At 41.4% G+C, this 20,051-nt stretch overlaps 1 protein-coding gene across 1 annotated transcript in view; it reads left to right on the forward strand.

Moving 5' to 3' along the window:
* AOX1 (aldehyde oxidase 1) overlaps positions 1 to 20,051 on the forward strand; it is a 76,313-nt gene that overhangs the window by 10,000 nt on the left and 46,262 nt on the right. Inside the window, exons 3-16 of the mRNA XM_066346207.1 lie at positions 1,898 to 1,994; positions 5,253 to 5,361; positions 7,369 to 7,495; positions 7,809 to 7,870; positions 8,787 to 8,876; positions 9,741 to 9,821; positions 10,420 to 10,564; positions 11,219 to 11,311; positions 12,126 to 12,277; positions 12,471 to 12,564; positions 14,290 to 14,399; positions 16,242 to 16,426; positions 17,779 to 17,941; positions 19,674 to 19,766. Of these exons, the coding sequence (XP_066202304.1) occupies positions 1,898 to 1,994; positions 5,253 to 5,361; positions 7,369 to 7,495; positions 7,809 to 7,870; positions 8,787 to 8,876; positions 9,741 to 9,821; positions 10,420 to 10,564; positions 11,219 to 11,311; positions 12,126 to 12,277; positions 12,471 to 12,564; positions 14,290 to 14,399; positions 16,242 to 16,426; positions 17,779 to 17,941; positions 19,674 to 19,766 (1,601 nt within the window). The remainder of the gene's footprint in view (positions 1 to 1,897; positions 1,995 to 5,252; positions 5,362 to 7,368; positions 7,496 to 7,808; positions 7,871 to 8,786; positions 8,877 to 9,740; positions 9,822 to 10,419; positions 10,565 to 11,218; positions 11,312 to 12,125; positions 12,278 to 12,470; positions 12,565 to 14,289; positions 14,400 to 16,241; positions 16,427 to 17,778; positions 17,942 to 19,673; positions 19,767 to 20,051) is intronic.

The following is a 20,051-nucleotide window of genomic DNA, read 5'->3' on the forward strand; positions in this document are numbered from 1 at the left end:
CTGCAGTGAAGAAATATCTTCAAGAAAATAAACTCCCAATGAAAGCATTACTAATCCTTGATAATGCTTCAGCCCACCCACCTGGTCTTGAAGATGACATTCTTGATGAGTTCAAATTCATGAAAGTCCTCTACCTCTCACCCAAAATGACTTCAATCTTGCAACCTATGGATCAGCAGGTCATTTCCAACTTTAAAAAGCTTTACACAGGCCTTGGCCGGTTGGCTCAGTGGTAGAACGTCGGCCTGGCGTGTGGGGGACCCGGGTTCGATTCCTGGCCAGGGCACATAGGAGAAGCGCCCATCTGCTTCTCCACCGCCCCCCTTCTTCTCTGTCTCTCTCTTCCCCTCCCACAGCCAAGGCTCCATTGGAGCAAAGATGGCCGGGGCGCTGGGGATGGCTCCTTGGCCTCTGCCCCAGGTGCTAGAGTAGCTCTGGTCGTGGCAGAGCGACGCCCCGGAGGGGCAGAGCATCGCCCCCTGGTGGGCAGAGCATCACCCCTGGTGGGCATGCCGGGTGGATCCCGGTCAGGCGCATGCGGGAGTCTGTCTGACTGTTTCTCCCCGTTTCCAGCTTCAGAAAAATACAAAAAAAAAAAAAAAAGCTTTACACAAAGTACTTGTTCTGCCGCTGCTTTGAGGTGACTGAGAATACAAATCTAACCCTTTGAGAGTTTTGGAAAGATCACTACAACACTGTGATATGTTTACGCAGTATTGACTTGGCATGGCAAGAGGTTACAAGAAGAACCTTGAACTCGGCAAGGAAAAAGTTATGGCCTGATGTTGTTGCAGACAGGGACTTTGAAGGATTCAAATCAGAGACCAAGACTGAGATAGAAGCGTTGGAGGAGATTGTGTCCTTTGGAAAGTCGATGGGTCTGGAGGTAGATGAGGGTGACATAAACAAGCTTGTGGAAGAACATGAGGAGGAACTCTCAACTGAGGAGTTGAAGGAGCTACAGATGATGCAACATATGGAGCTTCTGCAAGAGATTAGTAGCGAGGAGGAGGTAGAGTTAGAGGAAGTGATTTTTACAAGTGAAATTAAAGACATGCCGGTAATGTGGAATGTGGGAGAAGCTTTCAAGTTTCATTAAAAAGAAACACCCAGAAAAAGTTTCAACTGGTAGTGCTTCAGCACTTTTTAATGATACTTGTTTGTCACATTTCTGTAACATTTTAAAAGGCAGGCAAAAGCAAACCTCTTTGGATAGATTTTTATTCAAAAGTCCTGCAAGCGAAAGTGCAGCCAAAAAGGCAAAAACAGGTGATGATTAAATGAAAAATACATAATGTTAAGTTTAGGTTAAGATTAAAGTTAAGAAAGTACATTTTTTTTTACAGTTTTTGTGGTTTCATTTTAAGTAAAGAAAGTGCAGTTTTAGTGTTGTTTAAGGTAAAGAAAATGCAGTTTTAGTTTACATTTAGTGTTAAGAAAGTGCAGTTTTAATTTACGTGTCTACAAGGCCTGCATCCCTTTCTCCCTCCCTCCTCCTCCGCCATTCACCTCTGTTAGCCGCACTTATCTGTCTCCAAGGTAAGAATACAGTACTAAATAACATTTTTTTCTTTCATTTCATATATTTTGTTATGCATTGGTAAAGTATACATGTGTGTTTCTTAATTAAAAACATGTTTTTTTCATAATTTAGGATGTTTTGAGGGTGTTTCACAGGGCTGGAACGGATTAAATCTATTTCAGTTATTTTAAATGGGGGAAATTTGTTTGATATATGAGTTGACCGACTTACGAGCTCTGTTACAGAATGGACTAAACTCGTATCTCAAGGTACCACTGTATATATTTAAGTATTTAATAGTGTTGTCTCCTAAGATCAGTACTATTCTGGTAAGAAAACTGTGGAAAACATTATCCTTAACTGTACTTTTTCTAGTCCGACTCACGGGAACGAAGTATGGCTGTGGAGGGGGAGGCTGTGGTGCCTGCACCGTGATGATATCACGATATAATCCCATTACCAAGAAGATAAGGTACCTTGCAGCAAAGGACACATATGGTTGAATTTTTGTAGTTTTAAACTTTGTTTTATTCCTTTACTTGGTAAATAAGTATTGAGTACCTACTATGTGACAGGAACTGTGCTAGGTACTGGGGGCACAGTGATGAACAAGACAAACATCATCTCAGGAATATAAATAGATTATTAAAAATGTGCCATCAGTAAGGATAACAAATAACTAAAGATCCTCTGTTGAAAGTTAAAAGGCTGTCTGATTCCCTGTGCTGGCTAGGGAAGAAAAGAAGAGCTGAAAAGGCAGGGAAGGATAATGTCGTCACCACACTCTTATAATACTATTACAACCTACTAATGATCTCCCTGCTACCACCCTTGTCCCATAAAATGCATTCTCCATACCTCACTCAGAAAGATCTGGTCAAATATAAATCAGATCACAACAGTTTCTCTTTCATGTATAAAGAAGACGTTAAGTATAAGTTTACATGTTTGCCAAGTTTCTTGGATTTGTAGGTTTATGTCTTCTGTCAGCTTTGGAAACTTCTCAAGCCATTATCTCTTCAAATATCCATTCTCTCTCACACTCCCCCCCCCCTTTCTGGGACACCACCTATGCATATGTTAGCTCATTTTACATCATTCCATAGATCTCAGATGATGGCAAAGGATGTGAGCACTGGTGAGATTTCAGAGGTCTACCTGTATCCCACAGCCAAACCAGCTGTTTCCTAAATCCTGGGACATCCATCTCAACTTTACAGCCTGGCTGCCTACTCTTGGTCACTGAGAGTTCCTACTCTTCTCAGTAGCTATGCTTTGGGAGATCTCTTGCAGCCATGCCATCTGTCTTTAAGCTACTGGAGGGTGGCAACTGTCCTACACTCTGTGCAGCTGGAGTGCCTGTGGTTTTCTCTCAGTTCTCCTGCTCTCTCCAAGTCTTCCTTGTCTAAGAGCCAATATGCCTGGACAGTTTCTTTAAGCACTCCCTCCTTGCTCTCATATTTGGGGTATTAAACTTCAAAGTCTGGCGGGAAAGAGTTTGGCAACAGTGAGTCCAGATTTGTATTTTAATTTATTTTAATTACATCAGCCCACACATAGCTGCTAAAAGTTTGTTAACAACTGAGATTCAAACATAAACAATAACCTGCTGGTTACCAAAGGGAATGGGGGAGAAGATGGAGTTAAAGGGAGCCAAATATATGGTGACGAAAGGTGGCTTGACTTTGGGTGATGGGCACACAATGCAACATACAGATCATGTGTCATAGAAATGTCCACTTGAAACCTATACAATCTTATTAACCAATGTCACTCCAAAATATTTAATAAAAAATAAATTAAATTGCCTTTATAATAAATTCTTAAAACTATAAAAAGTTGTTTGAAACTGGGTCTGGTTTCATGCTACTACTCTCTAGAGCAGAGTGCTTCTTCTCTGTTCATTTCAGTTAAAGATGAGAATAGCCGTATCTTTTCTCCTTTATGAAGGGTTTGCACTTAACAGAGTTTAATTCATTTAAGTTTCTCTACATACTTTGCATCTCATGAATTTTTTTAAAACCATGACCATAAATCTTATATGACTTGTTAAGCTTATTAGAATGAGAGTCAAGGGTCTCTTACAACTTTATACATCTGACCTGAACAATCGGTTGCCTTGGAATGAATATTCAGACTCCTGTCCCTCCTGTCTTTTATCATTATCTACAATACCTTGTTCCTTCTTCTCTCTCAACCTTGAATCCTATCACTCCCCGCCTTCACAATGCTCCAGCTTCATTGGCTTTGTTTGTTTATTTGTTTGTCCCTCATTCTGTCCTTAAACATCCCAAGCTCATTTCTGCCTCATGGTCTGTACATGTGTTGTTCCTCTACCTGGAATGTTTTCCCCGCAACTGTTCATGTCTGGATTCAGCAAAAATGTCACATTCTCAGCCCTCCCTGATCACCCCTTAGTAGCGACCCCCCCATCTCACCTCTGAAATTCCCTATTACCTTAGCCTATATTAATTATTTTTTAGCACTTCTCACTATCACAATTTATATATGTATTGTCTGTGTACATAAGTATTATCTATCTCCCCTTCACTAAGTGTACACTCTACAAGGGGAAGGATTTTATTCAATGAATCCTAGCATCTGGAACTCTCCTTGGCATGTAGTAGGCACTCAATAAATATTTGCATGTATTTATAAGTGATTAATATCCTTTTAATCTTTCTTTTGTGTGTGTACATACAGAAGCATACTGCATATATCATTTAGAAGCCTATGTATTTTGCTTAACTTCTCATGAATATCTTTTGAAATATAAATATAATTTTAATGATTGTGTATGTTCCATCACTTAAGTGCACCACAATCAATCCTCAAATAGTGATCACTTAGATTTTTATTTGTTCGTTATTATAATCAATGTGTCAGTGATATGTAAATATATATATATATATATTTATGTCTGTGATCGTTTATAGTACATGCATACAGGTGGAATTTCAGGGTAAAAGGCTGTATGCAGCTGAGAGGTTTTTATGCTTTCCAGTGAAATGTCTCCAGAGAGCTTTATCAATTTACATTCTTATTCACCATTACATGAGTTTCTCTCTTTCAAACGTTTGCTAATAGTGCATATGACAATTTAAAAAAAACTATTTATAATTTTCTTTGACAAAAGTGGTGTTTCTCACTGCTTAATTTGAATTAGTCTCAGTTATTTTGAGGTTGAACATGTGTTTCATGTATTTCTTGGCCATTGGTAGTTTTGTTTGGTGAGTGAGGACATTTTAGGAGAGGTTTTGAGTTGGCCATTCTCAAACAGGCTTGTGGGGTTGAGGAGTTCTGTATCATACACCCTCTTTCTCCTGAAGCACAATTTCACGTTCACTTTATTCCCCAACCAGCGCCTGGCTCAGCACCTGCCTAGGAGGTGGAGTGTGCTCGAGGTGATTAATCACATGTGATTAGAGAGGAACGTGTCAGCCCCTCATTCAGGAGAACAAAACAAAGTTAGTGGAAACAGTTCTGGAGTTAGAATTTGGAGGTCTGACTGAATCCTGTCTCTGATGCTCCAGCTGTGTCCCTGAGCAAATCACTCTGACCCTCAGATTCTACTTTTGTAAAATGAACATGAGCTAAGGATAAAATGTATATACAAAGCCTGGGACATTATACAAAACCTTCCTTATTGGAGGTTTTCGGTGAATGTTCGGTCCCCTTTCCCATTGGATACCGTGTAATTTGTGTTGTGCTTTTCTTTTGCATTCTGAAGGCATTATCCAGCCAACGCCTGTTTGATCCCCATCTGTTCCGTGCATGGTGCTGCCATCACAACAGTAGAAGGCATAGGAAGCACCAAGACCAGACTTCATCCTGTTCAGGTGAGGGGTGCTCTTCTGCATAGGATTTCTGAGCTTGGAAAATCATTACTGTTGCGACGAGTCCCTGAGATTGATTCAATAGAGCAGTCTGGGTCCTCCTGCTTGGTCAGCCACCAGTGAAACTCAGCTGGGGACCAGGACTGAAACCTGGGCTGTGCGGATGTCTGACTGACTTTTTGGGAAGATGCTTTCCGAAGACAAGAGGACTTTCTCTTTTTAAAAAACCACTGGGTTTGTTTTCTATGTTCTAATTAGATGGGACCTATCTACTCTCCACTTTACATCTTTCAACCTTACAAAGAAATGAGAGTTGTGTGCATTGAAGAGTATAATTTTATTGCCTTTTTTATAGAGTAGAAAATAACATGATTTTAAAATTGAATGAAAATCTCAACCACCACCCTGGTCAAGTAGCTTAGTTGGTTAGAGCATCGTCTCAATACACCAAGGTTGTGGGTTCGATCCTGGTCAGGACACATACAAATCAACCAATGAATGCCTAAATAAGTGGAACAAGTTGATCACTCTTTGATTCTTTCTCTCTCTCTCTCCCTCTTTCCTTGCCCCATCCTCTATTCTTCTCTTTCTCTAAAAAAGAAAGAAAATCTTAGCTACCAAAAAGATTTGTTCAATTTAGAGCTTGTTCAAAAGACAGATAATCAGAATTGTCATTGAATTTTGTCTTTTCTCCTAATGTGCAGCACCTTCTTAGAACTTTGCCTCAAGTGAAAGGACACCTCTCACTTCTGAGCCTTTCAATAATTTATGTTTGCCATAGAAATACTGTCGTTAACATTCTGTACCTAGTTGATGAACGTCATTTATGAGCAGAAGGCTGAAGAGGGAAATGATTGGGGTAACATAGAAAATGGCCAAATTTCAAATTCTCTGAATTTGAAGAAATGTTGGGTTTTATGTTCTATGAAACCTCATTACCCCGAGGGAGTGAATTCTGCCTGGATACCCTTGGGAGACTTCACTATCCACAGGCATGAAAATACTTACTTTCCTTTTGTAACTGTTGCTAAGCTCCTGGTTGCAATGTCAACAGAAGACAGCTTCCAAAACAGGGTTGCACTTTTGAAGTTAAGAGTCCCAGGAGAACATGCTGGGGCAGAAAAGGGTTGGAAGAAAAATAAAGGCAATATTTCCTTCTTGATTGTTTTCAGGGTCAATAGTGGCTCTTTGTAAACAAACTTCTATGTGCATTAGGGCAGATAAAGGGACTTGGGAAATACTTGGAGGTTTATTTTTGTTATTTGTTTGGGTTCTTTTCCCCCTGAACTTGGGTATAATTCAGTTCATTTCTCTGAAAGACTTCCAGGGAGTGACCTTTATCTCAGTGATTCCCATATGAGACTACAAATTGAGACCACCTAGGAAATATCTTTTTTTGGATTTTTCTAAAGTGAGAAGCTGGGAGGCAGAGCAACAGATTCCTGCATGTGCCTGACCAGGGGGCGATGCTCCGTTGCAACTGGAGCCATTCTAGTGCCTGAGGCCAAGGCCATGGAGCCAGCTTCAGCGCCTGGGCCAACTTTGCTCCAATGGAGCCTTGGCTGTGGGAGGGAAAGAGAGAGAGAGAGAGAGAGAGAAGGAAGAGGGGTTGGGATGGTCACTTCTCCTGTGTGCCCTGACCAGGAATCAAACCCTGGATATCTACACACCAGGCTGGTGCTCTACCACTGAGCCAACTGGCCAGGGTCCACCTGGAAATCTTTAAAAAATAAATGCCCATGTTATACCCCTAGAGAGTCTCAATCAATTGATCTTAGGTGCTGCTTTTGGAAAATTTTTAACTCCCCTGGTGACCTCGAATGAAACTCAAAAGCTGGTGAAGACCAGTAATCATGGCCACTCAGCCTAAGCATGAGAAGGATTTTCTGGGGCTTCTTCTCCAACTCTAATGTGAATACAACTTGCCTGGGGACCTTGTTAAAAGGCAGGGGTAATTCAGTAGGTCTGGGGTGGGCCTGAGATTCTGCATGTCTGACCTTGTCCTTCTAGGAGAGGATCGCCAAGTGCCACGGCACGCAGTGCGGCTTCTGCACCCCTGGGATGGTGATGTCCATGTACACGCTGCTCAGGAACCACCCGGAGCCCACTTTGGATCAGCTAACTGATGCCCTTGGCGGTAGGTTATGTGTGTGCTTTTATTTTTAAATAATGATTATGATGATGATGATGAACATTAATATTAGACACCTGCCATGTGCTGCACACTGCATTGAATGTTATGTAAAATTATCTCATTTACTCTTTGCAATAACTATATATATCAACCAAATATCCCAAGTGGCTGGTGAAAAAAATCTGACTTTGTAGATTAGGTGGACTGAAATGTCAAACAAAGCTTCCTTCTAAGATGGGGGCATTATTTCCCTCATGCATTTCGCAGTCTGTGCCTCTCTTTCGTTGATTAACGGAGCCGGGGTTTTCTCCTTCAGGTAACCTGTGCCGTTGCACTGGATATAGGCCCATAATTGATGCCTGCAAGACTTTCTGTAACGTGAGTAGAAAGGAATATATTATTGAGTATAGTTTTCCTCAATGACAAAAATGGTAGGGGTTGTCAGGTATGATTAGGAGAATAGACATTTGTACTGACTCAGGGCTCCTTTTTATCTCAAGGTCTGTAATTGTTATTGGTTATCTGATCTCGGGCTTGCCCTGTTTGTCAGGGCAATGAGCACCCACACACTTTGATATTGGCCATGGGTCATTGTTCCTGCCTTGTTTGTCTGAGGCAGATACCCTGTGCTTGTGCAGCCCTCCGTGCATGCCCCCATCCCAGCACTAGTCACACTGTGGTGGGATCGCTCATTTGCTCTTCTGTCTGTTCATCAGCCTTTGGTGACAGTAGAGCCATGCGTCTCCAAGGCTGGTCACCATTCACTGATTGAATACGCAGTCAATTTTTGTGGAATGAATAGATGAACAAACAACCTTGAAACGAAGGACATAAGATTGCACTTTGGAAGTTAAACTATGAAATCAGTACATCACAAATAAGAATGGAGTGATGATAATAATACTTGTTAATATTTATTACTAATTAAATATTAATATTAAAAACAAACCATTGTTAATATTTATTGCTATCTGCCAGACTTTATTATAAGAGCTTTAAATTATGGTGACAATAGTTAATTCTACTGTGTTGTGTACAGTACTTGAAATTTGCTAGGAGAATAGACCTTAAGTGTTCTCACCACAAACACACAATGGTAATTATGTGAGGTAACAAATGTGTTAATTAACCTGACTGTGGTAACCAATTAACAAAATGTACATACATCAAGTTATCACATTGTACACTTTAATGTATACAATTTTACTTACCAATTATACCTCAATAAAGCTGGAGAAAATCCTAGTAGAATCAGCAATAAGGTTCTTGGTTACTTGTTTTTTTCACCCACTAGACCTCTGGCTGCTGTCAAAGTAAAGAAAATGGGGTTTGCTGTTTGAATCAAGGAATAAATGAATTACCGGAATTTGAGGAAGGAAATAAGGTCAGTGAAACGTAAATTTTTATAAGGGTTTCTCAGGCATGATCACAGATCAACTGACTTTTAGGAAGAATAAATGGCTACCCAAGTTAAGTCAGCTTGAGGTATGTCAACATGTCCCCTCTTCCATCCTTACTCCATTTTTGTCTGGCTCTCTCTCTCTCTCTCTCTCTCTCTCTCTCTCACACACACACACACACACCCTATCAGCTTCGTTCCTTATTCCAGATATTACTGTCGTTCAAAGTACAACTATCTGTAGGAGAGAAAACACATCGATGCCTTAGTGTTTCTTAGTTTTTGTTTTTAATTTTTTTTTATTTTATTTATTCATTTTTAGAGAGGAGAGAGAGAGGGAGAGAGAGAGAGAGAGGAGAGAGAGAGGGGGGAGGAGCTGGAAGCATCAACTCCCATATGTGCCTTGACCAGGCAAGCCCAGGGTTTCGAACCGGCGACCTCAGCATTTCCAGGTCGACGTTTTATCCACATGTTTCTTAGTTTTTAAGGAAAATCCTCCTTCAGGTCTTTCTCCAAGGGCCAGAAGTGCAGTGGAGAGGTTAGGAGGATGAAAGAACAGGTAGCCGCTCAGGGAAGTGGTGTTGCTCTCAGCTGTACCTGGCGCGCTGCCTGCCTCCTCTGCTCTCCCCGGACTCCGAAGGGGACTTTCAGGGAGTGTGGGCTTTGGAGGCACGCTGCCGTATGCACTGATTACTGAGGACCGGGTCTGTGTTAGAGCCCAGGACTCTGGCTGGCCAGTTGCTTTTTGATCTGTTGGCTGGCTATATGTCTCTCTTCTCACTTCATTCCACAAAGGATTTAAAGGGCTGTAGCTGATGACAATAACTTTTGGTGCTTTCTCTTTTTAAGACACGTTCAAAACTCTTCTCAGAAGAGGAGTTTCTACCACTGGATCCAACTCAGGAGTTGATTTTTCCTCCCGAGTTAATGGTAAGTGAAGGCAAAGTTGAGCTCATCCTAGAAGAATTCATGGTAAAATGGTAGAAAGGTATTTCCTTACAGATCCTCTCAAAGGCTGATTGGCAAACAGGTAATATCTATCTGTCATCTTTAATTCCGGGTCTATAAAGTTTGGGGTCAAGGCAAAGATGGGGCAGTGAGGGGCAGAGTCACCTCGAGGAAGCAGTTGAATGTAAGAAGCAGCAGTTTAGTATCTATAAAAAATGTTATGAAATGACATCACAACATTTGTGGATTTAGATATGTTTTGTATTTCCAGTAAAAAACTGAGTTTGTTCTTCACTAGAATGTTCTGACAAAATGAAGCATGTTAAAATATTTTTAAACATCGAAATGAACTCTTTTGAAATATAAGAGCACCAAAAGGAGGCATTGGGACTGACTCCCGGAGTAAAATATTGTCACCGTTTTATTCTGATTCCTAGTGAAGCTGTACTGTGAGGTCATTTTAATTAATTTAATTTAATTTTAATCTCTATTTCCTTTCTTTGTTCCTACAAAGATAGAGCAAAAACAGGTGGAGATAGTATCATAAAATAATCTCAAATCCCTATTGGTGTTTCAATAGATGATGGCTGAGAAACAACTACAGAGGACCAGGGTTTTTGTTGGTGACAGAATGACATGGATTTCCCCAGTGACCTTGAAGGAACTTATAGAAGCTAAAGCCAAGTATCCTCAAGCCCCTGTCATCATGGGGAACACCTCTACAGGTATGCCGAACCCCAGGGACTTCTTATGAGGAAACCTAGGAAAAGTGCTTTGGGGAAAAGAACCTTGTATATGCATGTTTGAGGAAAACCAGCCTGATTCAGCGTGGACTTCCTCAGCATTGCTTAAAAGACTTTTACAACTTCCATTACATAAGTAAATTGCTATTGTCCCTATTGGAGCAGTACACAGAGTTGCACCCAGGAGGTCTGCTGCCTAACAAACCAGGAGTAGCAGTTCCAGTAATGGCTGTCCTGCCTTTCCACGTGGAGACTGATCTGGGGCTTGTATTTGAAATGGCTCTGTTTCCTCTCAGCTGGTACGCTGTAGTTATAGGGTCTCTCTACTGTGTCCGTTGTAAAATCAGTTCTACTTCCTGCTTCTCTGAGGAGTCTCTTAGAGCCCTACCAAAGGGCTCTAAATTGCTAGGATTAATCAGTCAAGTTTTAAGGCTAACAAGTCCAAAGGGTCCTCCGGGGCAGTGAAACGTCATCTGGCTATTCTGTCTGTGCCTGTGTGACTTGGCAATGAACTGACCAGTAGAAAGATACAGTGTTTTTATATATATAAAGGCATCATTTTTCATCCCAATTTAAAAATTAACAAGTCAGTTAGCCCCCTTTATCTTGGTCTTTTCATTTTTTTTAACCCTTTAGGGCCTGAAGTGAAATTTAAAGGCGTCTTTCACCCGGTTGTCATTTCTCCTGATAGAATTGAAGAACTGAATGTTGTAAACTATGCATCTGATGGTGAGTTCTTAAGGTCCTGTTGTCTTAAATAAAATGCATTAATCAATTTATTTTCCTTGCCTTGCAGATAACCAGAAGAATTATTTATAATTATAATATTCAGAGAGATTCACTTCTTATAAGAATGATAAGTTTCTGGAGGAGGCTCAGGGACAAATGCTGTATAATTAGATGACATACTAATAGTTTGAAAAGTCAGATTTTTTTCTAAAGAACTTTCCGTGTGTCCCATATCGGAGAAGTGTAGCAGCTATTCAATAAAAGACACTCTGCCAAGTACCGGACCGAAGATGCAGGTGAATAAACACAGTCCTTGCTCTCCAGGATCACAGCAGTGAGCAAAGCAAGTATGTGACAGACTGGGTTTTTCCCCCCCGTTCAGGTAAAGGCAGTTGTCTTAGTGGCAATGATGAGAAGCAATATAAATGTGAGACTGGAGTCTGTCTCTACAGCATAATTCTCGACTGTGTCATTATATTAGCTGCAAAAACTTAGCCACGTTACTTAATTGAGTCTCAGTTTCTTGATCTGTGAAATAGGACTAATAATATCTCAAAGACTTGTTAGGTAGGATTCAAGGAGAGGCTGTGGCGCATTCAATACAGTGCTTGACACACTGAATGTTCAAAACATTCAGCCGCCATCACAACCTTTGTCACCAACACCACTTCCATCACCACTGCCACTGTCACTGCCCATGAGCAGGGCAGCGTGTATCCAGTATGAAGATCCCGAGTCTGCACTCTGAAACCTAATGGACATTTCCAGGTCAGCAGTGATCACACTGTATTACTTACAAATGATTTCATTGCAGGGCTGACCTTGGGGGCCGGCCTCAGCCTGGCTCAGGTGAAGGACATCCTGGCCGATGCCATCCTGCAGCTCCCGGAGGAGAAGACACAGACATACCATGCCCTATTGAAGCATTTGGGAACTCTGGCTGGATCCCAAATCAGGAACATGGCTGTATGTATAAATATTTGATGACAGTAACTGGTGTGTGTCCTGTCAATGACTGTCCCTGACAAATCACAACATTTTCATTCTTTTGGAACAGGCAGACAGAATAGTTCTCCAAAGCCTCGCTTAATTCTTATTTTATCACCTGTGCTTTTATAATTACATAACTGGGGTGAAAATAACGCATTATTTTAAAAAGTCTTTAGGGGGCCACATCGTGAGCAGGCATCTCGATTCAGATCTGAATCCCCTCCTGGCTGTGGGCAACTGCACCCTCCACTTGCTCTCAACACGTAAGTGACGGCCCCTTCTTGAAGATTATTAAATCTGCTCCTTCTACCCGGGGTCTCTCTGGGGATACAGGAAGTCAAGTTCCGAAAATGACTATTCTATATACTGTACTATTAATGATTCTCTCTGCTTTTCTGGATGCTGGAAAGCTAGTCAGTCTGGTCCTAATTCTACACAATTCCCATGTTTTTATCTCTTTTTGAGGACTTGTGCTAGATAAATTCCCATAATGGTCACCTGACATTGACCACACTTGTTTTGTCCGTGTCTGGATGTGATCCTAGCGGTGGAGAGAACTACGTGCTATTGAGAACAACTGCGCCCTTTGCTGAAGACTTTCTCTGGGTGGTTCAGGAGTATGGTGGCTCCCACATCATGCTATGTGCTCATGCTTAATTTGTCATGGATTGAAAGTCTCCAGACCTTTTTCTGTTGAACAATGATTAGGCTTAATTTTATATTTATTACTTGAGTTTTGTTTTTGAAACTAAGTCAAAGGATTTTTCATTTATTTCTCTTATTTTAGCTTGGTCAACAATTTTTAGGAAATTCTAATTGGTCTATTAAATCTTTATTTTTTAATTTAAAAATATAGACTAGCTTTCTATTATCTGCGTTGTTAAATACTTACTCTTCCTATCATGAAAACCACAAAATTATTCTAAGGAGGAAGATTTGCATTCAGAATTATCAATTTATGTAACATCCTCTTTAAAAAATCATATACTGCTTGACCAGGCAGTGGCGCAGTGGATAGGGCATCAGACTGGGACGCTGAGGACCCAGGTTCAAAGCCCCAAGGTCATTGGCTTGAGTGCGGGCTCATCAGGCTTGAGTGCAGGCTCATCCAGCTTGAGTGTGGGGTCACTGGCTTGAGCATGGTTGCAGGCTTTAGCCCAAAGGTTTCTGGCTTGAGCAAGGGGTCACTTACTCTGCTGAAGCCCCCTGGTCAAGACACATATGAGAAAACAACCAATGAACAACTAAGGAGACTAAGGAACCGCAACGAAGAATTGATGCTTCTCATCTCTCTCCCTTCCTGTCTGTCTGTCCCTATTTGTCCCTCTCTCTGTCTCTGTCTCTGTCACAAACACAAAAAAGTCATATAATGAGAAAGAGGTTTGTATGCAAATATAACAATTAAAAACTTCTAAGATTTCATCCAAAAGTCATATTTCATTAGAGCTTTAAACAGTTTCTCCCCCAAAATACCAGAAATTCTTTAGGTGCTGGGAAAAAGATATAAATATAAACAAATAAAATATCACCTCACTATTATAAAAATTCATTAAAGGCAATTTATTCACTACTGTACCTAGTAGAGTCCTGATTAGAAACAGTACATGTTTGTTGATAACTTGTTTGGAATATCAGAAGGGGTATTAATATCTACTCCCTATTTACGAGGCTCGAAATGAATTGTGCTGTTCAGGAAGAGGACTGCTAAGGTCTTATTCTTCCTGACCTCTGGCCTACTCCGCTAGCTATTCTTATTTATAAGCCAAGAAAGGAAAAGAAAAGAGAAGAAAAAAGGAAAGGAAAGGTAGGACCTAGATGGGAAGAAACATTGCAAAATGTCTTTCTAGGTGAAAGATTTATTAAGCATGGGAAGAGCACTTCTTTTCCCAAACAATCTCAGTTATTTGGTAGAATTCTTTCCCAAGAATTTGGGAGTTTGATTGTTTAATACTACAAATTCCAGGGAAAAGTATCATTTCTTTCCACAGAAGGAGAACGACACATTCCTTTGAATGAGCAGTTTCTCCAAAAGTGCCCCGGTGCTGATCTGAAGCCTGAAGAAATCTTGATCTCAGTGAGCGTCCCCTACACGAGGAAGGTGAGCATGGTCCTCTGATTTCTGGTTTTACCTGTGAGCCTGCAGCTGGTAAATTCCAACACGTAGTTGGTGAAGAAAAGGCGTGTGGTGTTTACTGGAGAGCTATGAGGATTTGTGAATCTGTAGTCCCCCTTACCTGCGGTTTCACTTCCACATTTTTAGTGATCCGTGGTCAACTGTGGTCCAAATATATTAAATGGAAGATTCCAGAAATAATCATAAATTGTAAGTTGCATGTTGTTCTGAGTAGTATAATGAAATCTTGTGCCAACTCACTGCATCCCGCTCAGGACGTGAATTACCCCTTTGTCCAGTGTATCTACACTGTGTACACTACCTGCCTGTTAGTCACTTAGTAGCTGTCTAGATGATCAGATCGAGTGCTGCCCTATCACAGTGCCTGTGCTCACGTAACCCTGATTTTACTTAATAATGGCCCCAAAGCCCAAGAGTAGGGATGCTGGCAATTTGGATATGCTAAAGAGAAGCTGTGAAGTGCTTCTTTTAAGTGAAAAGATAAAAGTTCTTGACTTAATGAAAAATAAAATAAAATTGTTATGCTGAGGTTGCTAAAAATCTACAGTAATTACTGTCATTTTTATTTGTGCTATGCAATCTTCTATTATTCCTGGAATCAGGAGACCTTTCTCATTGCCCCATCTCTCTCTTCCTCCCTCCCTCTCTCCCTTAAAGTTACTTGCTTACTAAAAAAATCTTTGTGCTATGAGGCTTTTTCCTAAATAAGACTTGAAAATATAGCTCTACCTAAACCTTGGGGTTTGAAAGAAGCTAAAAAAAAAAATACATTTGTCATAGAACATAATGGAAAAAAATGTCTTTGGAGTTAGCCTCAAGATTGAATCCTTGTTTCCAAATCTACTGTGACCTGGAACTAATTGCTGACTCATCCTGAGCTTTGAATCCTCATCTATAAAAAGGGAATAATTGGCCCTGGCCAGTTGGCTCAGTCGTAGAGCATCAGCATGGTGTGTGGATGTCCTGGGTCAGGGTGTACAGGAGGAGTGCCTATCTGCTTCTCCACCCTTCCCCCTCTTGCTTCTCTCTCTCTCTCTTCCTCTCCTGCAGCCATGGCTCCATTGGAGCAAGCTGGCTTCAGGTGCTGAAGATGGCTCCATGGCCTCCACCTCAGTCGCTAAGAAGAGTTCAGTTGCTGAGCAACGAAGCAACGCCTTAGATAGGCAGAGCATCACCCCCTAGTGGGCTTGCTGGGTGGATTCTGGTTGGGGAACATGTGGGAGTCTGTCTCTCTGCCTTCCCTCCTCTCACTGAATAAAATAAATAAGTAAATATATAAATAAATAAATAACAAAAGTAATTTAAAAAAGAAAAGGAATAACCAAGCCTGAGTTGGCAGATGTGCTAGTCTGCTCAGGCCACCATAACACAGTACCACAGGCTGGGTGGCTTACAGCAGACATGCATTTCCTCACAGTTCCGGAGGTTAGAAATCTGGTGTCAAGGTTCAGCTGAGCTGGTGTCTTCCAAGGCCTCCCTCTTTGGCTTGTAGATGACCATCTTCTTCCTGTGTCTTCCCATGGTCTTTCCTTTGTTTATATAGTGTTCAAATTTTCTTTTCTTATGAGGGCACCACCATGTCAGGTGTTCACCATAATTACCTCATTTTAACCTAATTGCCTCTTTAAAGACCCTGTCTCCAAATACAGTCACATTCTAAGGTACTGGAAGTTAGGACTTAAATGCATCAGCTTTGGGAGGACACAATTCAACTCATAACAGAGTGTGACAAGGATGTATGAGGCAACCTAAGCTGTCTAGAAGCTCGGTGTGTTTCTACATGTGCCACTTACCTTTTGCTTTCAGTGGGAGTTTGTGTCAGCTTTCCGCCAAGCCCAGCGGCAACAGAATGCGCTTGCAATAGTCAATTCAGGAATGAGAGTCCTTTTCGGAGAAGGGGATGGCATCATTAGAGAGTTATCCATCTCGTATGGAGGTGTTGGTCCAACCACCATCTGTGCAAAGAATTCCTGCCAGAAACTCATCGGAAGGTATGACATCATGTCCGTAGACTCCAAGTTATAGGGCAGCTCTTTTTTGGTGACATGCAGTTACTAGACAATGCTTACTACCTTTTTATTTAATGCCGTGGAATTCCAACAGGACTTCATAATTATTTCCACAGGTCTTGATTTTAGCGAAATCTGAAGTGGGAATTGTATGTGCGTGTGTGTTGTGTGTGTGTGTGTGTGTGTGTGTGTGAGAGAGAGAGAGAGAGAGAGAGAGAGAGAGAGAGAGAGAGCCCATATCCCAATAGCACATAGATGCATTAAGCAAAATGAGTGCATTTGCATTCTTTATTGCGAGAATAATTTACCATGATGAAAAACAGAATGTGGGAGTTTTTTATTTGTTTTTTTTTTTTTACAGGGACAGAGAGAGAGTCAGAGAGAGGGATAGATAGGGACAGACAGACAGGAACGAAGACAGATGAAAAGCATCAATCATCAGTTTTTCATTGCGACACCTTAGTTGTTCATTGATTGCTTTCTCATATGTGCCTTGACTATGGGCCTTCAGAAAACTGAGTAACCCCTTGCTTGAGCCAGCGTCCTTGGGTCCAAGCTGGTGAGCTTTTTTCTCAAGCCAGATGAGCCCGTGCTCAAGCTGGCAACCTCGGGGTCTCGAACCTGGGTCCTCCACATCCCAGTACAATGCTCTATCCACTGTGCCACTGCCTGGTCAAGCTGGGAGTTTGTTTTATTATAAATTGCTAAATGCATTTGCTTACCTGACTTTTTATATCTTTAGGCAATACTAATAGCCAATATTTCTCGAATACTTACTGAGTATCAATTACCATTACCTGAGTAGTAGAGAGTAATAGTTAAAAACATAACCATGAGTAAGCCAAAAGGCCTGGGTTCAAATCTCAGTTCAACCCCTATTAATTATGTGATCTCAGTCAGCTTACTTAATATTAAAATAGCTCAGTTTCCTTCTCTGTGGGAAGGGGACAATCATCCCCACCACATAGGACAGTTGAGAGGTTTAAATGAATGAATATATATAAGGTGCTTAGAACAAAAACCTGTCTTGCAGTAAACATTCTAGTGAGATAGGGGTCTGTCGCCCTTGGGCTTAACTTAGGTTGTCATTTCTTTCTCATGACCATTTCACGTGGTGAGCTCCACTATTATTTCCCTCTTTTGGATGACGAAGAGGTGGGCCTGCTCCAGACGCCATGAGGGTGGTGGACTGTGGTTTCAACGTGGGTTGCCCGACTTTGAAGCTTGTGCTCGTATTTCTTGGGTTAAGTTGTAGCTCTTTGTCTTACACACTAGCTGAGCCTGGAGGTGATGAGTCCTGTCAGGCAAGGAGTCTTCCTTTCTTACTCTCACAGGCCCTGGAATGAGGAGATGCTGGATGCAGCTTGCAGGCTGGTTCTTGACGAAGTCTCCCTCCCAGCCTCAGCTCCGGGTGGGAAGGTGGAGTTCAAGAGGACTCTCATCATCAGCTTCCTCTTCAAGTTCTACCTGGAAGTTTCGCAGATTTTAAAGAGGATGGTAAGTGGAACTGACCATCCTTGTGTTAGCTTCCCTGGTATTAGAGACCATGGTGATACCCAGAGTGGAGGCAGCAACTCCCTGCCAAAAGCTGTAGCACAGACAAGACAACCCGGTTAGAAACACCTGGGCTTGCTGGGAAGCCTCCAGGCTGTCTGTGGACAGCTCGTAAGTTTTAGGGAAGAATTGCAAGTAGAGCACAGACTTGTGCAGGATTTTAACACCACTCAGGTAATTTGTTTCTGATCTATGTTTGTCTCGGTGGTGTGCAGAAACCTTGTTAATGATGTAAATCTATTTCCCCTCAGGGAAGCACGTCTTCCGGGTTCAGCGTCATTTTTCTTACCTGTGAGATGAATGGTGGCAGCACTTTTACAAGGTTACTGTGAAACAGGCCATCATAGGAAATGAGCTTCTTACTGAGATTCCCAGGGCTTTCTTACTGTGATCCCCAGGGCTTTAGAGGAACATGATGAAGACGACCCAGTACTAGTCTCAATAACAGTAGCAATCATCCAAGAATTTTTTGGCCTGGTCTCCCTTTTGACAAACTATTATTGATAGTTACAGGATTGTTGGCTAGGGAGGACACAAAACTAAAAGATTTCTCTGAATAAATTTGCTGGACCCAAAGGGAACTTGAACTGTATTGGCCTCATCAATCCCATGCTACCATCAATTGGAAGCCTGGACTGGAAGCCAAGAGCATTCTTTATGTGGTATAGAAATTAGTATGATCACTTTTAATAAGGGGCACACAATTTTCTCTTATCATTGCTTCTGAGTGTATCTTCCCATTATACATGGGAACAACTAAGAACAAAAACAGTTATATCAAATTTTTGAGACTAAAAGCTTAAAATCATATATAAATGCCATAGTATCACCAGGTAATCACAAGAGAAAAAAAAATAAAGTCCATTGTAGATTCCTCCAATTAATTGCAAACTAATATAGTTTTTTGGGGGTAAATTAAGTGGTCTAATTCAAAGCTTCTGCCTGGTAGCCTTATACTTTCAATCAACTTCTTCTATTCAGTATCCCTCTACTATTAAAAATAATAGCCTTTGTTGGCTTTAATTTTTTATTAAGAAATTCTAATGCAGCGGTTCTCAACCTGTGGGTCGCGACCCTAGTGGGGGTCACGACCCACAGGTTGAGAACCGCTGTTCTAATGTAAAAGATAACCATTAGGTATATTGTTTAAAGCATTGGATAAAAACCCAAATGACCCATTGCCCTTTGTTCTAAGAAGTGTTCTTCCTGAGACCCCAGAATGCTTCCTCCTGCGGGGCTGCGGCTGGGATGCAGCTTCTGTGTTTTCCTGTCTCTTAAGTTGCCAGGTGGTGAGAGCAGGGTTCTATGCACATTTGCAATGGTGTACTTTGGCTCTGAGTTTTTCTTGGCTTAAGCATTCTATTCCTTTCCATTTTATTTATTTAGCTTCTATCTTCCTGTCTTATTGGTTTTTCTGAGTCCTCAAAGCATTTAGAACTTAACATGAGAGAATCATGAGGAAACATAGAGATGTTGGAAGTCAGTGATGTACGCTCTTCACTTGGCTCTTCATGAAGTGTGGACCTCCCAGGGCATGTGTCCTGGAGGCCAGGGAGTCTTCAATAAATGTTAGACTTCAGATTAGAGTTGTTTGTTAGGATCCATACTAGCTAGCCTCCCTTCCAGGACCACCTGGGCACATGTTAAATATCTATAACGATTTTACTGTTTTTAGGACCCTGTTCGCTTTCCCAGCCTTGCAGACAAGTATGAGAGTGCTTTAGAAGATCTTCATTCTAGACATCACTGGAGTATACTTAAGTACCAGGTTAGTGGCATTTTCTTTCCTTAATTTGAAGACTCTGGTCTGTAACTCCTTCACTCAGACACTCCCACTGACCTAGCAGGATTCTCGAGCTTTCTAAGCCCAAGTTCCCCTTCTGGTGAATGCACAGCCTTCCTTAGTGTTAATTAAAATATCAAAATCAATGAAGAATTACGACTGAAAACCAAGCTGCCAGTCGTAGTTTTAAAACAATGTCCGTTTTGATCTTGAAGGCTGTGTGTTTAGCCCCGTGGCCTTGCCCCGTCGACGAGGATGAGCTGGCTAGCT

This window comes from Saccopteryx leptura, chromosome 7, assembly GCF_036850995.1.
Source record: "Saccopteryx leptura isolate mSacLep1 chromosome 7, mSacLep1_pri_phased_curated, whole genome shotgun sequence".
Taxonomy (NCBI): Eukaryota; Metazoa; Chordata; class Mammalia; order Chiroptera; family Emballonuridae; genus Saccopteryx; species Saccopteryx leptura.